Genomic DNA, 21,824 nt, shown 5'->3' on the forward strand with positions numbered 1-21,824 from the left:
CCTGTCCCTGTCCCTGTCCCTGTCCCTGTGTGTGTCCCTGTCCCCGTGTGTGTCCCCCTGTCCCCGTGTGTGTGTTCCTGTCCCTGTTCCCATGCGGTGTGTGTGCGCGCTGTGCCGCCAGGGGGCGCGGTGCGGGGCCGGGCCGGGCGGGCGGTGGGGGCGGGCCCAGCTCCCTCAGGCCGGGCCGGGCCGGGCCGGGCCAGCGGCGGCCGCGCCGTGTGGGTAACGCCGGGAGCCGCGCACGGCGGGCTCGTTCTTCCCTTATCCAGCCTTGCTCCGCTCTCCGGAGGGATGGATTATGTAACCTGACACTGCGGTCTCCGGAGTTTTCCCAGTTTTCAGCTGACCTCATTTCAGAGGGCTAAATAAAATAGGTGTAATTGGCGGTTGGAGAACTATTTCAGAATTTCCGTTGGGCTTGTATGTATTTACTTCTGTAAGCTCTCCTACGTAGCCTATAGATGTGCATGGTTTTCAGGGGGAAACAGCAATTCTTCTCACATGTGGAAGACATTAAACAGCACTGTTTCTGCTGCTTGTTTTGCATTCTTGTGCCATCATTTATTATTTCTAAAAGTAAACATATGTGAATTCCACATAAGCAATAAAGCTATGGGATTTTCATTTAATTTCTCTGTAGACAGTAGAAATACGGTCATGACTATGTCCTGAGAAAGTGGGGAGGGCCAAAAAACACAGTAGATGCTTTTCAGAGAAAAACAGTGCATGTCAAGTATCTGATGAGTCATAAAACCTCAAGTTAGTGTAAGCAGATGTTGGCTACAGCTCACATTAAGGGGAAGTACATAATCACCACCCCGATAGCCTCCCACTGTCCATTTCTTGTCCAAGAACTTCCCCAAAAGTGTGGTTTCAATTTTATGGAAAGCCTTTGAAATTTGGCACAGTTTCCAAAAGTATGTAGGAAAAAAAAAAAGTCTACCAGAGGTTTGGCCTCCAACTGTGAAAACAGACACTGCCTTTTCGAACTCCTCTCCTAGATCTACTGACCAACACCCAGAAGAGAGAATTTACATTCTTTTAGAATACGACAAGAAAATGAAGGTCTGTATGCTCCTGAATTCAACTTTTGGTAGCATTTACATCCTTTGTTTTAAACTGTCAGCTGCTAGACAAGGCTCTGATGTGAAAATATTTGCTTTAAAGAAGGAAAGGGAAGTCTTTTCATATGTACTGCAGGGATGTTTTTTGCTTGTTGCTAGAACCGATTACAGCAGTTAGAGAGAAGGAGGATTTCATTATTTACCAGCCATGGAAACAAACTTCAGACAATATTAAAAATGTAATTATTGTTTGTTTCTCTTCTGCAGACCCGGCTAAAAATCATATTTGGCGTGGTTATATGTCTTTTGCTTTCCTTATTACTTATGTGTATTGTACTGCTACCATCAAGAGGTAAGGTATTTCTAATCTAATGTAGTGTAAAATGCAGTATCTTTGGCTATTGTGGCTTCTGAAGTTCACAAAAGTTTATCAAATCATGTTTAGGATTGTCCTGTCAGAATTGTTATGGCTTTATCACTTTACAGAAATGTACTGACAGCTGAAATATCCTGAAGGTAGAATTGAAATGCCAGCAGATGTTGAAACAAGGAACTCCTTGAAGTGAAAAGCACCTGAATTCAATTAATTGTGCATGATATATAATGTTCTTAGTCACCGCTGCAAAAATAACTCTCAGATCTTCCCATATTATTTTTCTTTTTGAGGGGTTAGGAGACTTTCCCAAACTGTTAGTAATTTTCATTAGCTTGGTGAACTTGCATTTGGTTCTAAATGCTTGTGCAATAATTACAGAAGTTCTGTATCCAATTACAAGTTAAACTTCTCTTTTTTTTGTAGATCGAGTATGATGAATAACTTGTGAATATATTCAAGCTTGCATTTGAAAATTAAAGTCAGCATTGTATAAAAAATGGATGGGTAGTTTGCTCCAGTATTATAATGCCAGCTGTTGGTAAATCAACCCAGTGTGGTCTGCTGAGTGCTCTGGTGAAGCTTGAAATGAGTTTTGAAATTTTGAACATGAGTGGCACTGACTTAGTGGTTATTTTTTTCTATGACAAGATAGTAAGAGCAATGGAAGTATTTACATGACCTTATCACTATAGCAGATTAATGCCTCTGAAATAATTAAAATATTACATAAAATAAATAAGGTATTAAATAAAATAAATAAAAGGCTTATACTCCAGTAGCACTATCTATTTAAAGGATATTTTTCTGTTGTTATTCTTCTTTATGTGTGTGGGCAGGGGGACTGAGATGGAGAAACAGTTTTGTATTTACAACTAAATGTTATAAAATCAACCATCTGCTTAAGTCTTGTGAAAGTTAAGTCCTGCAGTTAATATGCAGGTTTTGTGAAAGGTGAAATCTCTTTCATATCTGACATTTCTGTGACTAATGTTTATCCTGGGCTGTTGAGAGAAGGGTTGAAGGTCTCTGAAACAGTTAGGGATTATTTTGTTATGCAGCATTTTAATATGAGGATAGATGCATATCAGTTATATATATCTATAGATAGATATAGATATGCATATATATTATGCAGTGCTGGAAGAGATAGCACCTCAGAGTGACAGATTTGACTTTTACTGTCAATAGTGGGGTGCCAGATTTTTTGTCTAGCTAAGCATGGTCAAATCTGAGCTTTCACTACAAGGTAAGTGCGTGGTATCAAGTCAGACTTACTCCCATCAGATCTGCATTTTATGACAGGGAAGGCAGAATATTTTCATGAGATTTAAATTTAAAAAATAGTAGTGAGGGAACAAAGAGATTGGAGACCGAGGATCAGTTTGCCAGCCTGAAGAAGTTGATAAAGATGATGGAAGGTACTGTCGGAAAAAATGAATGTGTGCTTTTTGTTGTCAAATACTGCTCTCTAGCCTCTTCAGTACCTCAGCATTTACGGAGAACTCTTGTAGTGTCTCTTGGAATAGTGACACTAGTCATACCAATAACCAGTCATACCAAACATCATATTTAGATCCAGTAGGATGATCAAGAAATTATCTTACTTCACAGGATGCTTTTGGAGGAGCATTTTAGACAACTGACAAACACACAGTTATGTCCAACACATATGTTGGACAATTATGTTGGATGTGTCAGATTATGCCTTCTTATTCTCAGGTAGAACTGCAAGTGCTGCAGTTACCTGTTCAAATGCCTTAACCTTTTGGAATTCTAAGTAGTCTACTGATCAGATGTAAATAGAAGAAATAGAAATTAATTTTGCAGTTACAAATTTTGCGAGCTGGAGACAGACAGGAAATGGCTACACAGCTGGAATGTTGTTTGTACATTCCGGCTTTACCACTGCTCAGCTAAAAGGATGTGACAATCTAGAAAGACAATTAATGGCATATGAGAAATGTATAGACACAGACCAAATAAATTTCTACTTAAGAAATCTGCAAAGAAAATGGACGAGCATTTAGTTCTGGGTTTGTCTGCTAAGTTTCTAGTCATTTCATGTTCTTCAGACTTCTCAAAATGTGGTAGGTGGTTTTGATTTACACATGCAAGTGTATAAAAATGTCGAAAATTTCTCAAAAGTTAACAGGAAAATAATTTTTTGAGAGGATATTAAGAGACAAATACTTGCAACTGCAAGTATTAGACAGTTTCTGTGGGGCTCAGAAGAGCAAGGTGGGCAATATCAGTGTAGCAAATGGCATCCATGCCTAAGAAATCACTGACCATTTTTTGACACATCTTTGAGTTAAGAATGTGTGGTGGGATTTACCTGACAATGATAACCCAGCTATGATACTGCAACTCCAAATGGTTCAGAAAGGAGCTTTTCACTTGTACACTGGTGTACCTAGTCCTCTTCTTCTGCAGCATAAAGAAAGAAAATACCTGTCTGCAGTTGAGAAGCAATAGTGGAACCACAGGCAGAGGTACAATTCACTGTATGCATTGCTTAGGCTTTGAATTAATCTCTTTTGCTGTTTTTAATGAATGTCCAAAGGCATGTCTGTCAAAGTTTCTGTTCCCTGTGTACTCTTGGCCTAGGCCTGAGGCCCAATCCCTGTTTCTCTGATTTCACAGGTGAGGTCATAGAGCTTACTGCTCAGCCACAAAGTGGTGAGCAGCCAGTTTATTACTGAGAAGTTGTGTTCTCTGCAACACCTCAGCCAAATCCAAAGTGGAAAAGCAGGTTCAGTTGATGTGAGTTGATGCTGAGTGTGACCAAAGTTTTGGAGCAGGGTCAGGAGTATTGGCATTAATTTCTGGTGCTAAATTGAGTTTTATGTTTCCTCATTTTGGAGGAACTTGTGCTTCAGCTATTCAGCATCAGCCCACAGAGATGAGGATGGAAATTCTAATCCAGAAGCAGACAGTAAGACTGTGCTAACCAGTTTTCCTTTGTCATGTTGTCTACTTGATGTTTAGCAGTAGATGCTAAATAAAATACTTATATAAATGCATATATGTTAAATACATATAAAATGCATATATATATATACATATAAAAATAACCATATACAGAAACAACAATACATTCTGATTATTATGTATGCTTACTGTAATTGGCAAGACTAGACACAATTTATAAGGATGCACATTAGAACATGTGGAATAAGCCATAAGCCAGGAGAGCTTTGAGAGACAAAGCTCAAAGCTTTATATCTCATAGCTTGGTGTGTGTGTGTTGGTTTTGGTTTAGTGGTGTTGGTTTACCCATATCCAGTCTTTGAAACTGAATAATCCTGGCAATACAAACAAAGCTGTTACCTAAAAACAAGCATTCAAAATTGTAAGTACTCCAGTGAGAAATAGTTGTTTTCAATTTTTTTGGCAGTACAGTGGTAGAAGTTCAGATCTTAGTGGGCACATTTTGAAAATCAGCAGTCATAATAAATCCTCATGGAATATTAAGTATGTAAGGGTGAAATATCTAACACAGGGAAGGTTTGAATTAGAGCTGTGATGGAAGTGATGGAAGTCTGTGATACTGCTTGTCTCTTAAGATGAGAGAAGAAACCAGGTAATTTTACCAGATTACGGTATCAAAAAGGACTTCAGATTTTAAGCTTTCTATACAAACAACCTTGGAAATAGATCTTGATTTATTTTGCTAATAAGCTTGTTCACTTAGAGAATTTTAACTGAGAGATAGTGGTAAGTAATCATCATTCAACATAACTAGAACTGGATTCTTTGGAATTATCTTCCGAGCATGTTTTTTAGGTCTGCCATATTCTATGTTTATCATTAATGTATCAAAGATCTGTAATATGCAGTCATAGTGTTAGCAAGAGGGATTAACTTCTTATTGAACTTCTTGGGGTATTTTCTGGACATATTGCTAGCTAAGAGTTTATAGGGACAGGTTTTTGCCTCTGGATTGGCATTCAGTTTTATCCCTTGTGACAGCTTTCTTCTGCATTAGTGCAGACAAGGCTTGTGTCAACAGTCAACCTGACATGTGTATTCTACAGTGAATAATAGTCACTTAGCAGAAGAAAATATGTGTTATCATTACAAAGCACCATCGAAGGCAATATGAAGAAACATTTCCCAGGAAGTCAGTGTGATCTTAACAGAGAGGGCAACTAATGAGCAAGTGATGGAGCATGATATGAAACCTGAGAGCAACGAGTCATCTTGATTATCTCTCTGTCATCTGAGAGCTCCGAAGGAACAAGCAGGGGAAGTGGCAAAGATCTCTAAGCTGCAGTGTGACATCTCCACTACCTCTGAGTACCCTGGCAGAAGTCCCTTGGATTTTAAAGGAGAAAGCATAGCATCCAGAATGCCGAGACCTGAAAGCTGCCATCATTGTGCTGTTGAACTTTAAAAATTGGCCTTTATCAGAACAATTCATGTGTCTTTTGAGGATTAAATATTTTGATTATTCTCACTCTTGTGAATTGCATAGGTTCTACACAGGAACTGCACAGCATAATCCTTATCCAGTTGATTGACCTTGAATTTTTTTTTACAATCTGCCCTAGCTTAAGTTGTTTAGCTTTGGGGAAAAATATAGCCAGACAACATCCAGGAAACCAGCCTCCACTTGCATTATTTTAATAAAGTTATCTGACCTGCTTAGAAATCAAATATTTGAGTACCTCTCTTCTTACGAGAATCATTGTCAGCTTTTTTTTGCAGCATTAAATAAAAAGTTCAAGTTTGGGTACACTCATTCATTACTTTTCAGCATTATTTTTATCTGGATTCCTTCATCAACGTTTTTCATGTGACTACTAAGAAATATATGTGGATGGTGATTATTTTGCAAGCTATCTTCTAACAGTGGTTAATGAGGCATGTACAAAATTTGGAAGTTAGGGTTTGCATCTTGTTGTTTGACCATTTGCTGGACGTGTGAAGGTCCTGATTAAAATAGTTGCCTCTACAAGTTCATGAAACCCATGCTTAAAAAAAAAATTAAAAACCTAAGCAACCTTTAATTTGTCTTTTGTGTGGAAAAGGCTTATTTGGACTCACAGGGTCTTCAGGTAAATGTGTCTGCATGAATAAATGGTTGAAATAAATTAGTTTGTCTAGTTAATTTTGCATTCCCAAAGGTGAGTCTTTCAGAGACTAAAGGAATTTATCAGAACAGCAACAGGGATCTTTCCTTTCTGCTGTACCCACAATTTGCATATCTCCAGGAGTATGGTATCCTCACTGTTGCATGACACTAAATGAAGAGAAAACAAAACACGGGACTAAAAATTTTTTCCCTCTTGCCATTAACAGAAAATGTTTGTCTTATGCTTAGTTGTCAACACAGATGATGGTCCTAGAGCTCTTACCTTGGAAGATTATTTGAATGGAAACTTCCAATATAAAACATTTTTTCCATATTGGGTGTCAGGTAAGTAAAACCTTTTCTCAAACATAGATAAGCCTTTCTAATATGTATTTCCAGACTGGTTTACACAGACTTAGAAATGTATTTTCCTTCCAGCTTTACTTTGAATGAATGCTAACTATGAAATTAAACAATGTGTTAGTCAAAACTTATGGTTGAAATTTACTGTTCTGTCAGTCATTCTAGAAAATCCAGGTATTTGATGTTTCAACAGACATGTCTGAGTCAAGTATAAACTATAATTTTACAGAGGCCTTTAGTGTTTTATTTCTTTTACTGTCATATTCACTGCAGCAAGTGAAAGAAATTTGTCAATGTGTCAGTCATTCCTTAAGCAATCTTCTTTTCATGCTTTTCACAGCACTTTTTCAGTTACCACTTGTAAAGACTGAGGTAGTCTGTCTTACAGGCTCTGTGCTTTGTTTTCAGTAGTACCTGGCTCTGCCATGAGGCCAGCTGTTCTAATTTCATTTAGGGAAGTGCTGACACTGCTGAAATTCCTGAGTTCCAGGATATTGCATAGAAAATAAAGCTGACTTTCTAAGTTCCTTAAGGTGGAGACATGAAGTTGATTGCTGCTGATATAAATGTGTCTGTGTGTGGCTGAAGTGCTGCTCTTGTTATCATTGAATTGCACAGCCCAGGGAGACTGGAGCTAGCCTGGTTCCATTCCAGCACACATGCTACCCCATCCATCTCTGTGCTGCCTCAAGCACTGTTCTCTGCCAGTAGCAACAAGCGTAGTGCCCATGCACACGGACTCTCACCAAGCTAGTTTTAGCCCACAAGTTTAGAACTGAAGTAAAGCCTTATGAGTGAGGCATTGCTTGAGTGGTTCAATTTTATGATGAGCAGTTTGAAGTACGTAGATATCACTTGTTTGATTTTAAAATTAGGTCACTGTTTGTTAGAATTCTGTCTGCATGTCTGAAGAATGTAGGCAGCATGTCACCTAAACCTAATACTCTTCTTCTCTCTTTATAGCTTTCTCACTTAGACTTATCTTTCCTTTTAACAGTCGCAAACTCACACAAAAGTCATGCCATAGATTCCATAGATAGCCATGCCTACAGCATTCCATATGTCTGCTTCTCTTCTGAAACAAGGAGTCAAAATTGTATATCTTATCCTAAGGATGATTTTAAACACAAATACTGTTACAAAAATCACACAAGAGTGCTCAGAAGATTCAAGGGTGATCTAATTTCCTAAAAATGAACATCTTCACAATGTTTCAGGCTCCTATTTAACTTTTAGTCTTGTTTTCTAGCTGCACCAAATATGTAATTCAATCTCTGTTTATAGCAGTGAAAATAATAATCTGAAACTAAAATTTTGATCCTTATTCTCTACTGAACTATAGCTCAGATCTTGAGTAAAGACCAGGTAAATTCTATTTTCAGTGAAGCCCATTCACCTTTATTTTGTAGGACTCTTGTGAGTAAGGGCAGGATCATGCAGTGTCAGTTGTCTGGTACTGCTTTTATCTGTAGAATATGCAAATGAGAGTGTTCTGGTAAAATGATAAGCAAAGATATTTTTCTTTAAAACATTTACATTTTGATACTGACTTTCTAATGGATCTGTCACTGGCATTCTTGATCAGACACGAGAATAAAATCTGGCATTTACTTGTGATGTTAAATAGTTGATCCTCTGTGCAGTGTATAGTCTCAAGAATGTACTCAAGAACCCTGAAGACAATTTCTTGATAACTCTGTACCTCAACATCATTAGAAGGAAATCATTTATTTAGATGCCAAAAGATATTTGCTTAAAACCTATTCTTTGAAAGAAGTGTGAATTTGTTGATAAACAGATATGTTGTGTAGTATCTTCTGTGAAGGTAACAAACATTTTATCTTGTTTATGAAGACAATGAATATCTTCACCAGTCTGCAGAGGATGATATTGTCCTTTACAATGTTGAAATTAACTATGCAACCACCATCATGACAAACAGCACAATGGTATGTACCTTTCTCATTAATAAAAAAGCAAAAAAGTGCCACTGTATTTCAAGTTACAGTTTAAAAGTGAGTGAGACTAGAATATAATCTACTTCTTAATTTTTCAGAAACAAGTTAATGCTTCAAATTATGTGATGTCATCAGACAAATATTTCATAGCTCTGGAAAGCAATTATTCAAAGGTAATTATTTTAATATACCTTTTAATGTAATGTTTAATTTTATGTAGCATTTTGTTAATTGTATTTACCATAGATTAATGTTACTTGGTACTTTCTTGAGAAAGGGATAGACTGCGAATAGGCAGCTGATTATTTGTAATTAGATTATCTTTTTCAAAGTTAATAATATTATCTTTTTTCATTTATGCAGCTGTGGAGATACTCTTATACAGCATCATATCACATTTATGATCTCATAAATGGGTAAGGCCTGTTATTTCTTACAGAAAGCTGTGGTGCATACACTGTGGTGATGTGCTTGCGAGCATTCACTCCAAAACTGTAGTAATGAACTACCAACTTGCTTTGCTTTTGCCTAAATCTGTCTGGTCAGTTGTTTGCTTGAGAAAAAAAAATGTTCTCTAGGAAAAACCATACATTCTTTTCATCTGGATTGATTTCTATTTCATGCCCTGAAACTTACACTGCTCAATGTTCCCTTTTGTCCCCATCCCCTTCTACAAATTCATTCTTTTTATCATTGATCTAATCTTCAGCTTCCCTAAAACTCTTTTAACAGCCAACCCTGCATGCCTCAAAGATCTGTAGCTTGTCCCATGGCATTTGGTCTCTTTCTCAAGACTGGGCAAACCAAATCCAAAGGAGGCCATCTGCCTCTTCAATCCCTTTTTATGCTGAAAGCAGCAGCGTGACCAAATGTGCTTAGTTCTGAGCAACAGGGACTGCACTGAGCTGCATCATTCCTGGGCAACTGCTGGCTCAAGGTGACAGGAAGAAGTTGCTGCGAGCTGCTGTGAGTAGAGAGACCCTGCATGGGAGTTGGGATCCTCACCCAGTGCTGGACGCGCTGCTGTTGCACCGGCCCCAGTGCATGCTGAGTTCACATTTCCCAGTAACCTGCTGAGACTGTAACACAGACTGCAGCTACAGCAAATGGCTGCAGGTGCTTGTGCAGCATTTGGAAACAGATAAGGCTGGCTCCTTGGGCTGTTGAATAGGTTTTCAAAGGAGTAAGTTTAAGCCTTTGCCAGCACTGGTGCACACCATGCTGTTAACTGCATGTCTCTGCCTGCCTTAATTGTGCATTGCTCGAGAAACAATAAGCAGTTAGAAAATGATTTTTTGACTTTTTTATTAATGTACAGTATAATGATCCATTTGCACTGTGCACAAAAAGCCATTTCAACTTCTTTCCTTTTTTTAGTGGTTTTGTAACAGAAAATCAGCTTCCACATAAAATTCAGTATATATCCTGGTCACCCGTTGGACACAAATTGGTTAGTAAAGATAATTAAGTCCTAGAATGAATTTGCTTTGTATGGCTTAAAGACATTTATCTTTGGTTGTTTGGGGTTTTTTTTTTTTTTATATTTAGCCATATCTTTGACAGGCCTGTTTGTTAATCTTGGTTATGAGAAATAATGACAAAAAAAACATTTTTAACTTGTTCAGATTTTACTGTCTGTGTCTCAAGAGAAGAATAATCCATGTTCTCAGCTACATTATGTGTTTCAGTTTGCTCACCAGTCTTTACCCAGAATTGACCAACATAAATTTATATAAGATTAAATGCAGTTTCAAGGCCTAAAAACCAATTGGTTTCCTTTTGATGCTGTGTAACAAATGAATTTAAAGTGGAGATTCACAGATGCAGTATTTAAAATCTGTTCTAAAATTTTTACTGAACACAGAATTTGGCCTGCAATGCATCATTTATTTGCTGAGATACCAGCTCTTGCAGAATTTACAAGGGCTATTAGTGTACCATTTCCCATTTTGTATACACTAGGTCTTGCTAGTGTAATGTAGGAGTGTTGACTGCAGAAGATCTTGCTCTAATCTTGTTATTGTCTGTACTCTTAAAAAAAACTTTCTTGTCTTTAGGTATATGTATATCAGAATAATATCTATTTGAAACAAAGTCCTAGAGAGGCACCAGTTAAAATAACTACTGATGGAAAACAGAATGAAATATTTAATGGGATTCCTGACTGGGTCTATGAAGGTAACTAAATCTTGCAGGGCAGCAGCATGATAAATGCTTTGTTTAGATTGGTTCTGGTTTTAACAATCCATTTTAAAATGTCTGTGATGATACTTTTTTATTTCAGCCCTAAGGATTACTTTGTTTCCATATTGTATTTACTGTACAATGGATGAATTTTGTATTCGTAACACATAACCAAAATCCTGAGTCTTTGTTACTGAAACTGTATGAGAACTCTACAAAGTTGTCTTCCTTCTGATGCAAAGGCAGAGGCTGGGAATTAGGATTTAAAGTTTTAATTTCAGTGAAAATTTGGCACTTCAGTGCATCCAAAACAAAATTTAAAAAAAAACATTCACACAGGAAAATCCCAAGTGAATTAAGTGGGATCTGTGTGCATGTTTGGAGATGTTTTGATGTTATTTATTTAGTGTAACTGTCTTTATGTGTCCAGATTGCTGAGTAGAGTGTTAAAATAGATTGGAACGTAGATTACAGTTATAAACATTTTTTTTTCCCTCAGAGGAGATGCTAGCAACAAAATATGCACTGTGGTGGTCTCCAAGTGGAAGATATTTAGCATATGTACAATTTAATGATTCTGACATACCAGTTATTGAATATTCATATTTTGGTGAGGACCAGTATCCTAGAAAAATAACTATCCCTTACCCAAAGGTATGTTGTATCATTTTTTGACTTCCTTTCTGTTGAGAAATTAGTTATGACAATGAGAAAATTGACTGTGCTTAATTCTTTAAGTATTACCGTGGTTAAATCCATTGTGACTTAAATAAAAGACAAAAAGCTTGGTCTAAGCTTGGAACAGCTGTAAGTACACACAAAATTTTAATTATAATATTAAAATATATTCCATATTTTATATATTTTAAATATAATATCAGTGAAATAAATTTTATTACTCGTGTAGGTAAAAAGCATGTGCAAAAGTACTTAATTTTTTTAAATTCAGTTTGCTTATTCATGTGTAAACAATGCAGTTGTTATTTTTCATTATAGTAAATAAATTATGAGACTAAGGTGTTTTCTATATATATTTTAAAATAAAGGCTTCACTTTATTTGCACACTTCATAGTGCTTTTTGATCTGAAGGGGCTTTGGATTTTAATTGCTTTCAAGTGTGAGATCTAAGGCAACAAGGTTTGGGGTTGGCATTTCTTCAGCATGCATTAGAAAGCTCTCCTGACTCTTATCATGTTCACATGATTGCAAGGGATCATGCTAATGTATTTAAAGAATTTGCTCACCTGTCAGCTGGGTCACAGTTCTAAAGTAAAACTGGATGATTTAGGCCACACATGGAGAAGAATTAAAAAACTGATAATGTATGCAGTGAAGAAGCAACCATGAAATCAGTTTAAGCAACCATTTCCCAGTTGGGATGTCAAACAGCCCTTGCAATCATGTGAATAAACTGGAGTTTTATGCTGAAGTCAGTGTAATGTGTGCTGCCAAGACCCCCCACTGCAAACAGAACAATCGTTACCACCAAGCACATTTTCTGTAGAGAAAGGCACTAAACTCAAATGTTTAAAAGGTTTTCTTCTTTATATATAGAAATATAAATGATGGAAAACTAAGCATGTACTACTGCTGCAGCGTCACTCTTAGATCTTATAAGACTATTTGCTCTTATATACTCAACTGAATTCATATTTTATTACCTGTCTACTTTCCTGTAAAAAGTGTTTTGATTTTCCTCAATTTGAATTATTCAGATCCTGGTTTTAATAACCTAAAACATTTTCTTTGAAGGCTGGAGCTAAAAATCCTACTGTTAAAGTGTTTATTGTAGACACTATTAACTCTGAAGCATTTGGTCCTAAGGAGGTGCCAGTTCCTGCAATCATAGCATCCAGGTAGTGTGCCCTGAAATATATATTTTCTTGGTTAAAAAAAGGTTTTGTCTATTTGTTTTAAATGCTTGAACCTCTGAGTTGTACTTTATCTATCAGTGTACTGCCATATTAAACCCCTGGAAGGATCAGAAGCTAACTAGAAATATTGCATTTTTCTTTTTTCTGTCCATATGATACATTGTTACAGAGGATAAAAAAGTGCCCTAAAACAGTGAAAGCTTTGTTGTTGTTATTCAGAGAGAAATGTGGGGAATGTAATCTGTAGCAATGCTTCTATACTCCTGTTGTTTAATAACTTCCATTTCTCCCTTTTAAATTTTTTTTATATTTTAGTGATCACTATTTTACTTGGCTTACTTGGGTAACAGATACTCGAATCTGTGTGCAGTGGCTGAAGAGAATACAGAATTTTTCAGTCTTAGCTATTTGTGACTTCAAAGAGCATTCAAGTACTTGGGACTGTCCAGAGGTAATGAAGTTGGAAATATAAATCTAGAATTTTACTAATCTGATATTAGCATTTTTTAATCCCTGCCATAATTATATTTTTCTGTGTTTTATCACAATAATATTTTACTATAGTGATACATTTTTTAATATTTTAATTGCTGGAAGAGGGGTGAAAAATACTAATTACTCCAGGAAGTAAAAGCACAGCATTTTTTCTTTGTGAAACTTAAGTAAAAACCAAAACAAAAACAACCACCTAAAATGCTGTTGAGAGGCTTTCAGTAATGTTTTTTATTTCCTTCTTGTGATAGCATCTTCAAAAGTAAAACCATATAGGATCTGTATCTTTTTTAAAGAAAATCTTATTATGTTGTGTTGAAATTCCATACTAAGTCTGACTAAACCATGTTCTTTTAGATTAATGTTAGATTATTTGAAAGAACATACACGTTAATTGTAAGGCAGGTTTTCTGGAAGAAGAAATTCTTCTGTTTTATCAAATCATACAGTTCTAGACAGTAGGCAAGTTTTCAGAAACACGATCAGATCCAAAAAGAAAACTTCAGGCTGATTGCAGCAGTAACTACATTTGGTTTCAATATGCCATTCTGTGATTTAGTCAGTTGGAAAGAAGACTGTGCTCTGCTGAACAGAACAGAGATTTGTAAAGCCTGAGAAGTGTACACACAGATAAATTCATATAGATCCTGAAGGAAAGACCACCCTGAATTTCAGTAACTCTAGTACAGAGATCTCATTTGTTGTCTTTTGGTATTGGTGCTTTTGGCTTGTCTTGTTTTTAGGGGTCATGGTACAGAACACCTATGAAGGCTAACATTAGATGAAACCTTGAACTAATTGGAAATAAAAGGCAAGAATATTTATTAAAGTATTCTGAAAAACTGATAAATTATAAATTCAGAGTTTATTGACACAGTCTTTTCAAGTTGAAAATAATTTTTACTCCTCTTTAACATGAAAACTGTTGCAAACTTAAAGGGAATTTAAGGTCCTGTTACTTCAAAAACATTGTCATTGAAGTAGCAGTCCACAGAGAAATACTATAATTTAGTAGGGAAAAAGCCATGTTTCATGCAGCATTTGCTATATTTCCTAAGTAATTGTTCCAGTTTATAGGTTCATTAATACTGAATCTCTACCTTGCCTGCAAGTAAACTGTATTTTAATAATTGCATATTTTAATGGAAAGAAAAAACATATAAGGTTTCTCGGATTCTACCACAATCCAGTGAAGTACTTTAACACAAGCTTAACTTTTAGCACATTGCTGGTTTTATTTACTTCAGTAGATCTGTTTATGTGTTTAAAATTAAGCATGTGCTTAATTGCTTTGCTGGAACCAGACCAGACCAGACCAATTAACATCTTTCAGGACTTTGTTCATGATCCTTGTTTAATTGCATTTCTCCATGAAACCTTATTTATGGAGTCACTACTGACGTTTCTATAATTCTATATTTAAACAGTGATACAATGCTTTTATCACATTAAAGTTTGCACAAATGGCCAATCGAAGGAGTGTGAACAGATGGGACTGCTGCATTAGCTCTATTTGCCATCAGAAAGTATATCTCTGAACATTTCCTTTGGCAAAAATAGTTCTCTTGTTGAATTCAGATTGCATTGAGTCTCTAATGTACAATAAACTTGTACATGTTTTATGTATCTGAAAATAATAACAAAACATAATCTACAAGATGTTCCCAAAATATGGATTCATCAGAAATGTTCACATGTTCAACTCTTTCTCATGTGACTAAACCACAGAAACCAATGTGAGCAGTGGAACTATTCATATGAGTAAAAGGTAGGCATGTCTTTGTGAAATGGGGGCTACTCAAATGAGAGAATTTAAGTATATCCCTAATGTACTATGTCATCAAGATCTGAGTTTTAGTTCAAAGAAAGGAAAATAATGTAAGGATGCAGATATAAAACAATACATTCCATTTTTATCATCTTAAAAAGAAATAAAATCTATCTTTTCAGTTAGTAGGTCAGTCGGGCCCTTGCAAAGTCCTAGTCTTCTAAAGGGCAAGGACCTGCAACTTTTCCTCAAGTTACCTTGTGGGGAAAAAATTAGAAGGGAGAACACATGATTTTAAATAGTAGTAAGGTTATGTTGAGGGTAAGAAATACAAATCATACTCCTTAAAAAACAAATTTGTTAAATTTGTTTCAAACTGTGAAGAAATACTATATTGAATGAAGAGTATAAAGAAAAGTTTGCAAGATAAAAAAAGAAATACATTGATTGAATGCAGATTTTTTAAATATATCACTAGAAACTTTACAAGCAAAACATAAGTACAAATATAAAAGCACTTTTAGCTGCATCATTCATGCTCGGTATAAGTCTCTTTCCAAATCAGCTCTAAGAACAAGGAGTTAAGATGTTCTAAATTTATATTCATAGTCTCAGAATGCCTAATAGTCACATCACCACTGCTCTAAATCAACATCTCAACTCTGAAATAAAAGAAAATACAAACAAGCTGAAAATCTAAACCAAATGTTAGTATTAATATTCCTGATACTATTTTACTTGGATTTTTGCCAAAAAATTAATGAGATTAAGTAGTTGTTCATTCTTGTTTTCAGTGAAAAAGTTGCATAATTGCTTTAAATTTTGTTTAGGTCTGATGTCAGCTGTCAAAAACAATAGTTTAATTAACATAATGACCTTAATACAGCAAAATTATTTACTTAGACAACGTCCAACTGCCTGAACCTTCATAGCAAATATTCTAAAATTCCCCTTTACAGGCAGCCACTGATTTACTTGAAGTTTTTCAATCTCCTTAAACTCAATCTTCTTAAAGAGTGTAATGTTGCTTTTGTTTTTCAGAATCGACAGCACATTGAAGAGAGTCAAACAGGATGGGCGGGCGGAGTAGGTTTTCTTCTTGTACTCTATTTTAATTCAGCTACAAGCTGAATTCAGCTACAAGCTACAGCTTCCTGCATCCTGCCATCAGTGTTTTGAAACATGAAGCAGCCTTCTGAGACATACAGCACTACTGCTTAGACTTGGTGCACTGTAGGACTGAAGCTTTTAATGCTGTGCTAGACGAAGTATCTGGTTATCTGCTTTCTAAATTTAAAAACCTATTTCTGTACTGACCAACTGACGAGACAGGAAAGTTGGTTGAGAGAGAATTTAATGAAGGGAGGAAATTAATGAAAAGAGGTAGATTTACAGTGCAGTGTAATCCTTAGAAGCATTCTGGAGCTTAAGAATAGATGTAAAATTCCTCTGGTGGCATTAGGGCAAGGGATAAAATGGGCTATCTAGAATCTTAAGAATAAAAGCTGTCCACTCAGAACAGTTTTAGTGCCAGGTGCTGCACATCTTCAGCTAAGGGGGAGCCTTCAAGGTAAGATATGCTCCTTAGAATGGCAGATGATACTTCTTTGGAGTTCAGCAAAAGATGTTTTCTCTGCCCAGTAACCCTGGACAACCATGTACCTTGAGCAACTTGCAGTAAAAACAAACCTGCAAGGAAATTGTAAGATTATGAGATCAGTATTTACAGTCATACAGACTGTATTCCAGCAGTGAATATGTAGTGTTGCTTATATTTACTTTCAGGCAGGGGAAGTTAACAGAAGTGTGTGAACCTCACAGTGCCTAAATGTCCTGTAGTGGACTTAACAATGAGATTCAATTTTCAGTGCACTGTCCCTTAAGAGATGTTTTAATGAGAAGATCATATATTTACAAGAATTAGTTATTTTACTTGGTCCTTTTTATTTTTTTTACACTTCACTTGAGGTTCTGATGACAGGTTTTTATTAGAGCTAAAGAATTTGCACAAATGCATAAATCCCAGATTTTGCCTTTATAGGCTTTCAAGTATTAGGAATCACAGATACAGTCTCCAGGGGAATTTAACTTGTGGTCACAAGTCCTAGTTGAGCTTGAGTTAATATTATTCAAAAGATATACTCAGTCAGGAATGTTGCAAGTCATTCCTATATCTTCATATCTTTATGTTTTGAAAATAAAACTTAGAGTTGCAGTAATTCAGCCCTGACTGACAATTTTAGTAAAGATGTGATTCTTTGAAAGGAAGTAAAAGTTGAGAGATCTTATCTGGAATAATCTGTTCTTTAAAATTAGTGGAATAGTATGGGAAACTTCAGATATCCATTTCTTTGATGCTGTGCTTGCTCAGTGAAGCAGACAAACTGAGGTCCACAGGATCCTCAGTCTGGCACCTTTCATGAACATCAGCATTATTCAGAAAGTTACTTGTTAAAAATAATTTCTTCCTGTTTTTAAATAACTAAGGAAAGGTAATTGAGAATATACAAATTATTCCACTTGCAAGTAGAGAGTTCATATTTCTGGTGTTCTTGAGGTATCTATATTATAGGTTTAAGAAATCTTAAATGAAATTAATTGTAACATGTGATCACGGGAAGATTGAATATCACAGGTACAAACCTGTGCAAAGTAATTTGTCCTGTTTGAACTGATTAAATGGTCTTGTTACTTTTAGTAATGTGAGGTATAATCTGCTGAACAGTTTTGGACAGTCTTGTGTCTCATCTACTGTTTTTCTTCCATTGTTTCAGTTCTTTGTTTCTGCACCGTATTTTACATCAGACAGCAGTTCGTACTACAAAATTTTTAGTGACAAAAATGGTTATAAGCATATTCATTACATCAATGGCTCTGTGGTAAGTCAAGCCAAGTGTTCTACATTGATCTACTGTCCTAAAGGAATTCTACAATATTCAGTAACTTAAATGTCTCCCTACACAGGAGAATGCAATCCAAGTTACAAGTGGAGAATGGGAGGCAATATACATTTTCAGAGTAACAAATGATGCAATGTAAGTGTCATGAAGTAAAAAGGTTGGGAGTGTTGTCAGTAAAAGCAACACTTAATAATTTAAACACCATTTGTTAACTTGTCAGATTATAATTAGGTGTAATTAGTTTTTTATCTGAATGCATCCACAACAAATTTGTATGCTAAGGTACTGCATAGGTTTGTAAAAATTATTTACTTATGAAAGATTCTTTGCAAATGGCCCTCAATTTTCTATTTATTTACATCACCCATCTCAGAGAGGCTTATTTAAAAACACTTAACTTAATCATGTGGCTAACCCTCACACAATTTGCAGTTACTTGTCTTTTTATGATCTCTCATTCAGCTTACTGTATAGATAGAGGCAGCTTAGATAATTGGAGAGATTAGCCCATGAGAATTAAGATAGAAGTCCTATTTATATGGCTTATGTGTCGCTTAATCATAGTCTAAGCAAAAATTTATTAAGATGAAAGGTATATAAGTTTAACTATTCTTCCATCGCATGCAGAAATCTCAAAAAGTCTTAATTAACTTCCAAGACAGCTTTTCGTCTTGATGCTCATTCATAGGTCATCACTTTATGGATTATTTATTAACATATAAATGAATTTGCAGTTTTTATTCAAGCAATGAATTTGAAGGCTATCCTGGAAGAAGGAATATTTACAAGTAAGTTTTATCAACATTATCTTAATGATAGTAGGTAATAGAAGATGTCTCTGGACTTGTCAATAAAACTATTTCATTTCAAGATGTTTAATGTGTAATTTCACAAGCTATTTTAACTAAATCTTAACCTCAGATTCTATCTGACAATGGAGAGAAATGTCATCTAACATTTAAATATACTCTTGGGGGAAAATTGATAAAAAACCCAGAACATTTATTTTTAAATTAATTGTTCTGAAAGTACAGGGCCTGCATCCAAGAATATGAAACAGACAAATATAAAGTTAATTTTAGCAAAATAATGATTGCTTTGTTTGATTTTTCTCTTAGAATCAGCATTGGAAGTAAACCTATGAGAAAACAATGCATTACCTGCAATTTAAGGAAAGAGAGATGTCAGTATTATACAGCAAGATTCAGTGAACATTCAAAGTATTATGCTTTGATCTGTTATGGTATGTATGGCATGGGACTAAACATATAATCAGTTGTTCTTTAGAATTTATCAGCACTGTAGTTTATGCTGATTATCCCAAATGATTTTTGTATGACTCACAGAAATTTCACAATAACCAGAAAAGATTTCCAGAAAGAGACTTCCCATGTTCAAAAATGTTGTGATGTTTCAGTAAATACAGATATATTCAGGATTTTTTTTTTACTTTTTTAAAAAAAAGCTTGAGATTTTGAGAATTTAAAATGAATTTGTGAGTGTCCTTCATGTCACAAAACAGATTTTAATCTAGCTATCCAGCTCATGAAAGCCATGTTTTTTCTCACATCAGCCAGAGCAGGATTTCGAAACATATACTGTTTCCCAGTTTATGTGATCAAAGTTAGCTGTGAGAAACTACTTTACTTTGTTTCCCAGTTAAAATAAAACCTGTGTCAGCCATAAATGTTGGCTGTTTTGCACCTGAGGACATTTTTAATAAATTATCTGAGAAAAATTCAGTTCAAGATATGTGATCATTGAATCTGCTTGCAAGACACAAGTATTAAAGGAAGTCTTAGCTCTTTTGTAATAAATTAGGTGATTTCGGTGATCTGAGGTTTCATCCACTGCTGTACTCAAAAAACAGTGACATCACAATCTAAAAAAAAGAGGAAAAGGATCCAAGGTTTTCCTTTTGTGTACTTCTTATAAAGTTTACTATTCTTGTGATTCTTCACCGACTGATCAGCTGAAAAGTTCCTTAGAACTTTTGTGGAGGAGAGAACCAAATGTAGCAAATAACAACACCTTTCAATCATTCTTGTGCAAAATAGTCAGTAAGGTCATCACCATGTGAAAGGCACTCACCTTCACAAATCCAATGTGACATGTTCTCAGAAGAATGTTTCACATTGTTAGTTTTGCGTTCACCTTATGTAATCACATCTCAGGTATTAACTAGATGTCACTCCATCTCTAGGGAGGAAGCAGTAGTAGATTTAAAGTTGCTTCTACTACGTTTGCTGAGCAATGCCAAGTCTTTGTACACACGGAACCTTATGTATTGTAGCAGGGATAGTGAGTTATACAGCAGAGAAGATTCAGATTTTTGCATCAACTTTGAGATTTTTAACTCCTGTCAGTTATCAATGTTAATGTAATACACACTGCATCACCAAATTCCAGCTTCAAACTGTAAAGTGACTTTTTATCATCCTTTCAACAGGTCCTGGGATTCCCATTTCTACTCTTTTTGAGAACCGTGGTGATAGAGGTACTGCAAGTGTCATGCCTATTTCTGAGCAATTGGTTTACTCCTTTACCTCCTTTACAGATCAAGGTCTTCTAGTACAATACTTAGGATTGTGATCAAGAAGCCTTTCATCTTGTTTGGTATTAAAATAACTAGTGTCTTTCTAGATATGTTCATGAGTAAAACCCAACTGGGAATGAACACACTGATGCAGTTATCTCAATTCCTGCGTCCAGCACTTTCATAGCATCCTGCTGTTTTTCCTGTTTACACAGTATAGATAAAAGCAACATGGGCAACTCTGTCTACCAAATTTTGAGTCAAACTTTGTAGAAAGCATTATTGTGATTTCCAGAATATGCCTTTTCACGTTTGGATGAACACAAGACTTTCTTTTTCACAAGGCAACATTACCTTAAACAAAAGACAATAGTGTACTATTTAGTTTACACTTTGACCTGTTGTGCTGTACTAATTAGAATGTGGATCAATGACTTCTTCAGCCAACAGTAGAGATGTCAGAGAAGAGCAGAAGCTCTTTCAGATGATCAGTTCAAATAACTGCTTCAGACAAGGTGTAATTATTGATACAAAGTGTGATCTTCAGCAAGAAATATTCAGAGCCCTTATCCTTTAAGTAGCCTGTTAGTGAAAACTGTTTGCAACCAAGCCAAGCAGGAACATTCTAACTATGAAAATATAAATTGTTCTGCAGTGAATCCTCTCTTTCTCAGTTCAGCCGGCATGGATAACCCACTGTTAACTGAATGTTGTCAGACCAAAAGACACACAAAAACATAAGGAAGACAAATGCTACGATATTGTTAAACTAACTTAATCTGTGGTGATTCATGTAGAAGTCAGTGAATTGCAACATCATGTTATTTAGACTCCAGTAGCAGTTGGAAAATCTTATAACCACTTAAAAATTTTTGCAAATGGAAAAGATAGGTTAACATGTGAATTGCACTTATAGTATAGAAACACTGTGTGCTGGTATTTCTTTTGCAGAAGGTTTAAATAGATTTAAAGGTTTAAATACAATGCATACATGTTTGGGTTTTTTATATAATTTAATCCATTTTTATACCTCTCTGTTTTTTCTGATTCAGTTACCTTTTATGTAAAGGGCCCCTACTATCTTATCAAACTATGCATTCCTTGAAATACAACAAAGTGCCCAACTGCAGTTATGTGTTTTCTTAAACTCTCTGCAGCAGAGAACAGTTTCTTGTAATGGATTTTCACCACTGGAGGTTGAAGGATGGAGGTTTCATCATGCCTCTCTCTT

The 21,824-nt window shown here is 35.6% G+C and overlaps 1 protein-coding gene across 3 annotated transcripts in view; it reads left to right on the plus strand.

Annotated features, from left to right (window-relative positions):
* The first annotated feature begins 292 nt into the window (after positions 1 to 292).
* The window catches only part of FAP (fibroblast activation protein alpha), a 54,823-nt gene continuing 33,291 nt past the window's right edge, over positions 293 to 21,824 (plus strand). For 2 of the 3 annotated variants that reach the window (XM_058027503.1, XM_058027505.1), the window contains exons 1-18: positions 293 to 420; positions 1,002 to 1,065; positions 1,332 to 1,416; positions 6,767 to 6,862; positions 8,735 to 8,829; positions 8,937 to 9,011; positions 9,202 to 9,254; positions 10,216 to 10,288; positions 10,896 to 11,016; positions 11,522 to 11,676; positions 12,776 to 12,879; positions 13,213 to 13,348; positions 16,199 to 16,243; positions 17,932 to 18,036; positions 18,122 to 18,192; positions 18,792 to 18,845; positions 19,176 to 19,300; positions 20,507 to 20,554. In XM_058027503.1, coding sequence (XP_057883486.1) covers positions 1,060 to 1,065; positions 1,332 to 1,416; positions 6,767 to 6,862; positions 8,735 to 8,829; positions 8,937 to 9,011; positions 9,202 to 9,254; positions 10,216 to 10,288; positions 10,896 to 11,016; positions 11,522 to 11,676; positions 12,776 to 12,879; positions 13,213 to 13,348; positions 16,199 to 16,243; positions 17,932 to 18,036; positions 18,122 to 18,192; positions 18,792 to 18,845; positions 19,176 to 19,300; positions 20,507 to 20,554 — 1,447 coding nt within the window. In that variant the 5' untranslated portion in view covers positions 293 to 420; positions 1,002 to 1,059. Of the gene's footprint in view, positions 421 to 970; positions 1,066 to 1,331; positions 1,417 to 6,766; positions 6,863 to 8,734; positions 8,830 to 8,936; positions 9,012 to 9,201; positions 9,255 to 10,215; positions 10,289 to 10,895; positions 11,017 to 11,521; positions 11,677 to 12,775; positions 12,880 to 13,212; positions 13,349 to 16,198; positions 16,244 to 17,931; positions 18,037 to 18,121; positions 18,193 to 18,791; positions 18,846 to 19,175; positions 19,301 to 20,506; positions 20,555 to 21,824 lie in introns of those variants that run through there. The other variant, XM_058027504.1, reaches the window with a different exon arrangement.

This window comes from Melospiza georgiana, chromosome 7, assembly GCF_028018845.1.
Source record: "Melospiza georgiana isolate bMelGeo1 chromosome 7, bMelGeo1.pri, whole genome shotgun sequence".
NCBI lineage: Eukaryota > Metazoa > Chordata > Aves > Passeriformes > Passerellidae > Melospiza > Melospiza georgiana.